The 10,834-nt window shown below is 42.3% G+C and overlaps 1 protein-coding gene and 1 long non-coding RNA gene across 2 annotated transcripts; both read left to right on the top strand.

Moving 5' to 3' along the window:
• The first annotated feature begins 904 nt into the window (after positions 1-904).
• zgc:153383 (uncharacterized protein LOC751751 homolog) lies at positions 905-3,099 on the top strand. Its single transcript, XM_012819282.3, has 5 exons — positions 905-1,057; positions 1,511-1,708; positions 1,841-1,907; positions 2,130-2,227; positions 2,464-3,099. Exons 1-5 carry the CDS (start codon positions 986-988, stop codon positions 2,671-2,673), a joined length of 645 nt encoding a protein of 214 aa, XP_012674736.1. The 5' UTR covers positions 905-985; the 3' UTR covers positions 2,674-3,099.
• Positions 3,100-3,102: 3 nt separating this feature from the next.
• Positions 3,103-8,444, top strand: LOC116223665. Its single transcript, XR_006152844.1, has 2 exons — positions 3,103-6,821; positions 7,377-8,444. It is a non-coding gene; the product is annotated as an uncharacterized LOC116223665 (long non-coding RNA).
• The last annotated feature ends 2,390 nt before the right edge of the window (positions 8,445-10,834 follow it).

Here is a 10,834-nt window from a genome sequence, read left to right as displayed (position 1 = left end):
TTTATCACTTTACCACTTACTGTTATACTTGCACTGCCAATGTAACAAATACATCTCACAGGATGTCTTTTTGCTGCCTTTTTTTGCACTACCATAACCTCACTTTAAAGTAAACGTATGCTGCTGTACATGTATCTGTATGTTTATAACTATATGTATATGTATATCTATATGTCTTGTCTTATCTGTTGTTGTGCGTGTGCACTTTATATGTTTCACCGTGGGAGAGTGGGAAACGTTTTTTTCGATTCCTTTGTATGTCTTAACATGCAAAGTAATTGACAATAAAGCTACTTTGACTTTTGACTTGACTTTGATAGTGATAAACAAAAAGGCGTCTCTCAAAAACATAGGCTAGGGAGGTCACATCTGAACTCTAAAGAGCTGGCTTCCTCTGCTTATGAAAGTGTTTTGTATAGGCTACACTTAGATTTGAGGTCCTTACCTATGTGCTATGTTCACAAGTATTGAACCTGTCGTCCCTGAACTGTCTGTCAGCCCACTGCAATGTCTGTTGTTTGCAAAAAAAAAAATTACTATTTCAATATAATAACTGTATAACCTAGAAGTGGAATGTAGCCTATTATGCCTACATCTTGTAGAATTAATCAGTTTAAATCACAGGAAATCTTCTCGCTTTCACAGGCTTCTGCTTAACTCTGAACAAATGAGCAAGAGCAAAACTGTAGATTAACATCACTTTGCTCAGCCATATTTCCTCAAATTGATCAGAGACGGCGTTTGTGCAAATGATCTGCATTTAACGGGCTTATACAGTATTCTTTTTTATTAACTGATGCATAGAGCAATTTACAATAATTCTAGCGGTTGGATGCCGAACATTTAAAAACCAATATAGACCTATATTCTGATACCTTTCCCAGTATCCTCGACGAGAAGAACTTTTATTTTGTAATGAGGATGCTTCCACGGAAGTCAGACGTTAGTCGTTAGTTTACAACTCTGGTACACAAAGAGAGTCACCATGGCTGACATATCACTCTATCTTACCAATGTTAATGTCACTGTTGGACAGAACATGGACATGGTAGAGAAGGTACGTTTTGTATTATGATTTGAGTGCGAACCAGAAATCCAGGATATGACTTCCAGTGGGCCGAATGCTAAATACCATCGACTTCAGACTTCATATGCACGTGAAATTAGGTTGTGTCCCTCCTCATCACCATCTGTTTTTAACGGCAATGTGACATTTTATTCAATGGACACCGTAATCTGAAAAACTATCTGGAGCCAAGGGAGCTCAGTTACCACTGAAATGAATAGCTTGTGTCCAAGATTACAGTGGACGACTGTGTTGACAGCTACCATCCAACATTATGCATCACTTATCGTTCATGATTTTGTGTATTGCTTAGACTTGCATTCTTTTTGAAGTTATGAATGTGTGTATATCCTAACAACCCTTTTTAAAACGTATTCAGGATTTGGTACTGGAGCTTTTAGCAGACCTGTCTTGTGTGTCTAAACTGTGTGTATGTGTATTTAGAGCCCGACCTCAGGAAAAGATTTTGAGTGTGTTGAACTGGGAGACCTGGGGAAGAATGATGAGAAGAATGAGAAGACTCCTCGCAGGGTCATCCATTTTTCCAACGGAGAAACCATGGAGGAGTACAGCACAGACGAAGAGGAGGAGGAGGATGAAAAGGAACCAGAAAAGAAAGATCTTCTGGCTCCAATTGACACGGTGTGTATGTGTGCGAGGCAGAGAGAGAGACGGTGTCTCGTAGGCGGTTGGATATTTTGAGCATGCTTGCATATTTCATCATTTTCAAAGGATATATGCATGGTGTTCATGGTAGTGTTATTTTCTGTTCAGTCCCAGCTGACCTGGGGTCCTTATGTTTGGTTTCAAATGTGGAGAGCTGCAACATCTACAATCTCAGGTGAGACATGGGTATTGATGTTTGTTGTTGGTGAAATTGTAGGAATTGTTTCAGTTAGTATTGGTGAAGTTGTAGGAATAGTTTTTCTATCAATTCCAGTTGACAGTTGTTGATAATAGTATGTTATGCTATTGTTTAAATGTCTGTAATGAACATGACAACAGGCCCATCTGTTGTTGAAACAACAATGATTAGACGACCGGTGTGTTCTTCTGTTCTCAGCATGTGATTACTTGGGCGAGAGGATGGCGTCACTCTTTGGCATCACCTCTGCCAAATACCAGTATGCCATCGACGAGTACTACAGGATAAAGAAGGAGGTTTGTAAGCCTTTGACTTGTAATACCTCTGTTAGGCTAATATCTGTTTTTTTTTATGAAACAAGCATTTGTGCATGTCTGAATGTGACATGCGTTAGATACAAACAGATCTTCAGTCACTTGTGTTTACAAGTTCACATGTACAGTCATCTGTTTATGTGCTTATTACTTTGTCCCATTGCTTGCTCTATCCTGATGGTACTTTTGCCCTGTCTCTCTCATAATGTATCGTGCAGAAAGAGGAGGAGGAGGAGGACAACCGCCTGTCCGAGGAGGCCGAGCGGTATTTCGAGGAACAGCGGTGCTACAATGGCGAGACCCAGGAGCCCGCAACGCACCAGCCAGAAGGAACGGCCCCTCAGGTGAACTACAACGACCCTGACAAAGACCCTCAGACCCCCGCTGCTACTACAGTTAGCGTCCCCGCCATTATCACCAGCACCTAACCAAAGCCTCGATGGCAGAAGTAGCCGAAATGTTACGTCGTAACCGTTCGGGTTTTGAATGGGGCAACTAGAATTTTATTTAGTGCACTAGTCTGGTTTGTTTCTGAGGGCTTTACCACACAGGACGTTCCGTCATATCTAGGACATGAGCTCCTGTGCTAACTCTGTGTTCTTCGCCAGTGGCCTTACTAGACAGATCCCAAACCAGAATACAGCTGCTGCTGTCGCTGCCAAGTCTTCATGAAGGACGAACGGAGGTATGGGATGGGGGATCTAACATTGCCATAGACCTAAATGCACTCCTCACATAGGAAGCCTAAGTTGTTCTTAGAGTGAGTTCACATAACACTAGACCTGAGATAACGTCTAAACTGAACACTTGTGAGTTTTTACAATATGTGTCGACACTTTAATTAGGTACTTGTATTCTACTCGATAATCAGCCATCTCCCACTAGTCTTAAAAGATACAATGCTGGGAATACGGCCTTAAACTCTGACTCACTGATGAGTTTATCTGTTGTAATAAAAACCTGTTATTTATATATTTATTTTTCTTATTTTCACTGGAGGTTATTTTACTTTACGGAAAAACCATTGTTACTTTTTTGTATTTAACACACTGTAATAAAACTGTCCATAATGCATTTCGATGCTCTTCACTTGTGTCTTTTTGTTAACGTTTTTTTCCCCCTTGTGTTGCCTCCTCTGTCCTTGTCTGTCTGTCTGCCTGGTCTTGGTTGTTACGTGTGGTTGGAGTGGCAGCTGACGTCTTCCCAGTCAGCTACAAAGGGCCTCTCTGTCCGTGTAAGGTCCAAGGGCAGCTGAGGTCATCCTGTCAAAGTGTCAGACAAACACACAGTGCAGCCGGGGTGAGGTGAAGGCAGATGAAATTCAGAGCATGTGAGTCGAATCCGTGACTACACAAGGAGCAGACCCTGCCTCGTTAGACATGAACTGCCCCTCTCATGCCCTGTTAGACTGTCCTCTCACATACGTGTGCGCTCCAAAAAAGGAGATGTTTTTTTTTTTTTTTTTTTTTTTATTGAGCTGTTCATTCAACAGGACCTCTGAATGCTGAGTTTATAAAGAGAGAATGGCACTTGACGAACCACGTATTTATTTTTGATAATATGACTGCATGTAAGCAAGTGAGTAATGCTATGACCACATTGGTTAGAAATTAGCTAGTTTCTAATGGCCGCCCAGACAGTCTTCTTAAATAGACATGTCCGCTCAGAAAGGAGACTCTTTTTTTATATATATATATATATATAGTTCATTCAACATGACCACAGAATGCAGAGGTCACTTGGTAAACTAGGTATCTGTTTTAATAGTGTGACTAGATGTACAGTAGGTGAGTGAATAATGCTGTGGCTGTGTTTTGTGAAGCTATGCATCACTTTCTTCTGGTTAGTCACTGGCTGTGAGACTGATGTGGAGATTCCAGTAGTCCAGTCCAGTGCCATGATGGGATGGCTCCTCTCTGCTGGTCTTAATTGAAGTCCTGGCCCACCACGAAACCACACAAGAAAGGGTTTTCAGTGGCCAGTACAATACTACACTGTCACAGAGAACTATGGGTGGAGGAGAGAAACTGCGGCATCCACACACACACACACACACACAAATCCCATCTGCTGGATAATCACATTCTCATACACACACACTCATGAAGTTACCGGTTCTGCCTTTCACCAGACAACTGCTGACTGTCGTCTTAGTCACCACTCACCAACTTTTCATTGTCTGAAACATTCCCCAGGCCATAAAAACATCTGGCGTAATGGCACGCTCTATAAATGAGGCTTTGAGTAATGTGAGGGTAGGATTTTATTTAAGTGTGTAATATCTCAGAATAGAACGTAACCTCACTGATTGGTTGGGAAAGGAATGTTGTGAGTGGTGTGCTGTGTTCAGTGGTGACTAGTTTTTCAGACCATCTTGACTCACTGTCAGAATTCCCACATTGTGTCACAGACAGAATCTACAGTTTCTCAAGTGTGTGGATCACTTTGTGGCCCATAGGTGGGGCTCGAGTGCTATTCCAATGCAGTTGAAGAACACCAGCCTCAGAACAGTGAGTTACATGAGCAAGTGGAAAACCTAGTGGTTATGCTCTGAGATTGGTGTGTGGGTAGTGAAAAGTCAATCGCTGCTGTCTACTCTGATGTTTGAAAGAGGGAGCTAACATGAAGAGAGGCTAGCAGTGTTTAGCTATGTTTCTAGACACTATCTGTCATGGGGAATTGAACAAATACGCAGCCTGTGCTCAGCGGAGTTGACAACCCCCTTAGCATATTTTAAATATCTTGTGGAAGCAGAGCTCTGTATTTTTGTGTGCTCTGAGGCTGGTCGAGCATGCAGTCTACTGGCTGAGTCACACGTTCTGTGGTTTTTCACTCGTCCAAATTCAAACTCATTTTACAGATGATTTATTCTTGTTTTATTTTCTTTCTTTTTTTATTTTTTTCAAAGAATGTCCTAACCGCAATCCAACATGTTCTTCAAATTTCCCCCGCGTTGTAAATTTTGAGACTGGTTCCTGGTTAGCTTTCATGAATGTTGACAACATTGTACGCATTCCTGCACAGGCTTCAGCAACTAGAGACTTTTCTTAGTATTGTTATCCTTACAATTTCCTCCTTGGCAAAACTCCATCCACCTCACTATTTAAAACCATCTGATGGAGTGGGCGTCTGTGTTCCTTTTTTTAATCAGGCGTAACAGCAGACACCTGCATTTGCACAGCCAAATGCTACTGATGAAAATAGCAGGCGCCCATCCGCAAAACCCCACCACTGCCCTCCATTTAGACGAGGCGAGGGGGATTTCCAGCATCCGTCCCTCTCTCTCTCTCCACCCCCCTCCTCGCACTTCCTAATGCTGCAGTCAAAACAGAGCTCTACTTTTTCTCAATTCTACACGAGAAACTCCAAGTTCCTCTACACCAGCAAAAAAAATAATAAAGAAGGCAAACCGAAGTAACCCAAGACCGTGCCTGAGGGAGATTCAGGCTGTGTGTAGGAGAGCATGAGCAGACATGCAATGTGAGCACCTTTAAGATAAGAAACTGACACCTTGATATTTACAGCTCACCTTTTCGGTTATATTTGCATGTTCGACTTGTACCAATTTTAAAAGACCAATTTTATAACAGACTTTTAGGTTAGATTTCAATGCCAAGTATGTGTGCAGTTGGCCAGTGCAACGTTGGCCAGTGCAACCAAACCCCACCACATGTACTTTATAGTCTTTTTCTTTCATTTAAGGCCCTGTAATCTCATGGAGTTTAACCTGCATGTGTCATGCCACATATAAGAGTCTAACACTGACATGAGCATCTTGAGTGGAATGCAATTTGGGGGTTTCCTCCCTCTTTCATCTCCCTTAATGAGTATCCAACTGGCTGCATGATCACAGATATTAGTGAGGGGTTGGAGGCAGGGTGGGAGTGGGGGTGGGGGGGTTCTTTGTAGATGTCTTTCACACAGCAGTTTCGCGTTTGCCGTCTGCTTTTGTACCAGAAAAGAGAGCATCTCTCTCTCTCTCCCTCTCTCTGTCTGTCTGTCTCTCTCTCTCTCTCTCTCTCTCTCTCTATCTCTCTCTCTCGCTCTCTCTTTCTCTCTTTCTGCCTCTCACTGGTTCACTCACAGAGCCGTGGAAAGTCCCTGGCAGGACACCACCTCTCTGTTTTGCGAATGTAACCAGACTGACTTCGCTATCGCTCCACGTATAGTGAGCTGCACAGACACCGCACGCACATCAGCAAGAAGACAAGGAAATGGTACACTGTGAGGCCTACACCGTCTCCATTCATTTGTCTCTTGCACTCATCAGTGAATGCAAAAACAGCATTGCTACACTTAAACTCCCAGAATATTTCAGATCTGATTCTTTTTTTTTTTCCATTTCCTTTTTCTCTCTATTCTCAGTGACATGTCACATCTCTCCAGCTTACTCATACAAGGAAGTGATTTGGATCTTGCACAAATAAAGCCTTGTATCTTTGATGCTATGTACTCTGGGTGTTTGTGGCCTCTATCGGAATTGTTATCATTCTCTGCAGGAGGAAGTAAAGTCCCCTTCATTGTCCTGTTCATCTCATGAAGTGGCCTGGTCAGGAAGGACTACTTCCTAGTAAAGGTTGGTGGTTCACCTTTCAGAACAAAAACTGACAACTGACTCTTCTTATACAAGGTATTACTTATTGTTTGCACCCATTTAATAATAAGGGTGCTACCCATTATCAGTGTTGTGCAGCTTATGCAATCCAAACTACAAGTACAGTACATCTTCTTTCTAAAACTGGGTGTGGTTTGAAATGATTCCCACAGAGTGCAGGACCTGGGTGTGAAAAGGTTACTATGGGTTGTGAAAGGCGGTAGCCATAGAGACAGTAAGAACACAGTGTTCCCTACACGCCCTCCCCAAGCTCACTCCCTGTGCCACCCCTTTGTCCTAAAAAGTCCCGAACGCTATCGCCGATCACTAAGCTAAACAATGTTGCTACTGGGTTGGTTTTAATACTTCATTTAATTCCTGTGTATCCACCCTCTTGACCAATGGCTCACGGACTGTCTGTAACCCAGTACACTTTCCACCACATGCTGTGTTGTCTTCTTGGGCTTCTGTGTTCTGTGCTTTTTGAACATTTGAAACATCACAAGGGCCCACCTGACAATGCATTATCGTTCACAGGATCGTGAGTGTTATTTCTGTCTCCAAAGAGGAAATGCTAAAGATAAAAGAGAACCAACATCCAGGAAGGAAGGAAAATCCCTGCGTTTGTGGACGCCAGAACAAATCCCCACGCACCATGTGACGGCCCACTGTAGATAATTATAGCCATGGCCATTCAAATGAAGCACATCCAGTGTATGCAAATACCAAGGTATTTCATATATGGTGTTTAGGGCTTTCGTGCCGAGCACTGACTTGGGCTGAAGCCAAACTGCACATCTGTTTAAAGACGGACACTCTTTTGCTCAACTAATAACTTGTATAGGGGGCGATGAAAGTGAAATGCGTTATGCCCCTGATATATAGTTTCATTCAGATAAATCCTCCTAATTACATTCTAAATCTGTAATTCTTTGCGTATTACACTGAACCTGGACATCACAGAGCAACTATCAGTGAGCCAGTATATCTTTTTGGAAAGTACATCATATGTCCTCGTAATGCTCAATGAACTCTGCTTCTTCTCCTGCCCGGTTATGCAGTTTAATTTAATAGTGTAGGCTACGTGCAGCTGTGAGTCTGTCTGGAAGGAAGACGAATTCAGGCACAGTAGAGCCACGTCTCCGACTCCCAAACTGTACTTTGACTTCGTAAAAGCACACAGAAGCAGCGTGAGGAATTCCCCTGAAAGTTCAAGTGATTGCAGATGTGCCTCTCTCTCGCTCTCTCTCTCCACCCCTCTACCAAAGCAAAGTTCAGCTCCAGGCTCTGGACAGTAGCGCTCGCGTCCGAGGGTTGGTCTGGGAAGGCGCTCAAGTGCAAACAAACCATGTGAGCTGCGCTCTACCAAATGGCTGGCCAGCTCATGGTTAAGAACACTTGGCCTGCTGGCAGCCTGGGAGAGGCATTGAGGAATAAAGGGAGCGGCAAACAGGGGAAAGTTCAGGGGTTTTCAGAAAAGTGGAACCGAGAAAGTTTTTCAGGAAGTTGTGGAGACACTGACGGCGGATGGCTGTGTGATATGCTTTAAGCCTCTTTGACACGTTTCTCTCGCTTGCAAATAATAAAAAAAAAATTCCTCCTCCATCTCAGGTGTGAATTCATTCATTGATGCTCATTTAACAAAGCCTGGCCCTAGACTGAACTACAGAATCTGCTCTTAGGCAAATAAAACATTTGACATCAGGCTGTGGGGGGGGAAAAATCAACTTGTTTAGGGGAAAGACCATAAATCGTGATGCTGCAGACAAACAGACTGTTGTCTGTGTGTTATGAGGAGCTTGTGACTATCTGGGGCCCCGGCAGTTCTTCATTCACACAATAAGTGAGCACTTCAGGCACTGTAGTTGCAAAATAAATAACCTCTTCCTCTTTACGCACTACACATGTGTCAGGTGCTCACTTTGGATGAAGTGGACTGAAGATGTACGTCTGCGTGCCGAGAAGGGAAATTCCGACGACAAAGCACCAGGCCAAGATCCTTTGTGAACTCAGTCTGGTTTATTTAAACATTTTTAAAGGATGGGTCAAGGGTATAATGTGTACAATCGGTCCATTGTCTAACCACCCCTATTGTCAGCCAAATGTCCTTTCTTTTTCTTTTTTTTTTTTACAGTTTTGCATATTGAAATTAGTTCAAAATGGAAATAATAAATGGACACCAAAACATTCACTTACTTTAAGGTTTCTTTAAGACAGATTTTCAAGATATATCTAGAAACATGGATGTTGACCCATATATTACATTACATTTGGGTAGACATTATGAACAATAACCTAAAAGAACAGTTTAGCTCTAGCTTTAGAAACTCCCTTGGTAACTGACAAAAACCCTTTATCTCATGACCAGTTTCAAGATTTGTATGGATCCTCAGCAGCGTCTAGCAGTCAAACGACGGTTAGGGTTAGAATGCGTTGTCCATTTTAATGTCTCATACATGTTATAAGAAAACCTTTTCCTTAGGCGGCCTGTCCTCTGTTATTAGCACAGCCTGTAATACAGTTGGCTACTTACTCACTCCTGATGTTTTGCTTAGCTGTACAGTACAGTGAGTGACCTTTGTTTTGACATTGGCAGTAAGAGGCAATTACTCCCTCTAAATTCCCCGTTCTTTCCCGGTCAATCTTCCACCAAGCCAACACAGCGCCCACCATTTAGCACACATTTTATTTTTGGCTCCATGTCTCAATCTTACCAAATGTAGCCAATGAGGTAAAAAGGTTTCCCCTTCATGGACACTCTGTGAATTTTATTTTATTTTTGGCTCCATGTCTCAATCTTACCAAATGTAGCCAATGACGTAAAAAGGTTTCCCCTTCATGGACACTGTGAATTTTATTTTATTTTTGGCTCCATGTCTCAATCTTACCAAATGTAGCCAATGAGATAAAAAGGTTTCCCCTTCAGGGACACTCTGTGAATTCACAGTCACATGAGGTGTTGGGTCAGCACGGAGTCACTGTGCTAAGGAAAAAGAAACACACACTGAAAATACACTGCACTGCAATGTGTTGTGACCAAACATAGTTCCCCAAATATCCAGCTGGTGGGATTAGCCTTTCCTATGTATTTTTTGTTCTCACTAAACTGGCCTAACTACATGCTGATTGTGCACATGGCGAGATACTTTGTGACCCCTGAAGTGTTCCTTTAGTTGTTGTTTTGACACTCAGATTGTGCTTTTGGGCGTTGTTGAGAGGATAAACCACCTGTTTAGTACCTGTACAATAACATAAATGAGTCTGTGTGGAGAGCGAAGTCATCTGGGGCTGCTCTATGCGTCATTGTGTGAAGTAAGTCTTCATGGCTGCCATACAACATTGTTTGGGAAATTCAGGAAGATTATAGGCTAGGTCATGCAGGGAACACGAAAACTCCAATTATCATAGAGCGACAAAGAATTCGTTGTCTACTCGGGAAACCCCAAATGCAGCAGCAGGGTTGTTATGGACACAAACATGGAGTTCAAGCCTGTGTGTAAGATAAGTTGTCCAAGAGAACTTAAAAGTCTAAGTGCCAAACAAAACAAATACCGAAGTTGGAATTTCTTGTCAACACAGAACAATCTGTTATACTCTACTTATAAATTTGTGTGCTCAGTGATGGAAACAGTCTGTGATATCCCTTAGCTCTTCAAATTAAAAAAGCAATATTTAAGATGTACCTGTACATAGTTTGATGTCATGTTCACCATACAGTGACTAGGTCACTCCAGACAAAAAGTCTTATTTTCATTTTTGTACTGCCTTGAGATGATCCTGACTACACCATCTAGCTTATGTTCTGTATAGCATACTTCATCCATGTGCCAGAAATGGTTTAATAAGGTTGTGTTCAGTAAAACAATTTTTATAACAAGATATTAGAACTCAAGGCATGCTCAAACCATCATGAAACACAATAGATATTAAACAACTTTTGAAATGTACAGCTAAGACAGCATGTGATGGTTTAACTGAGTCTTTGAAGGTTGCAA

This window comes from Clupea harengus, chromosome 15, assembly GCF_900700415.2.
Source record: "Clupea harengus chromosome 15, Ch_v2.0.2, whole genome shotgun sequence".
In the NCBI taxonomy this organism is placed as follows: domain Eukaryota; kingdom Metazoa; phylum Chordata; class Actinopteri; order Clupeiformes; family Clupeidae; genus Clupea; species Clupea harengus.
The sequence above is the reverse complement of the archived record's forward strand: the minus strand, read 5'-3'. Positions and strand labels throughout refer to the sequence as shown.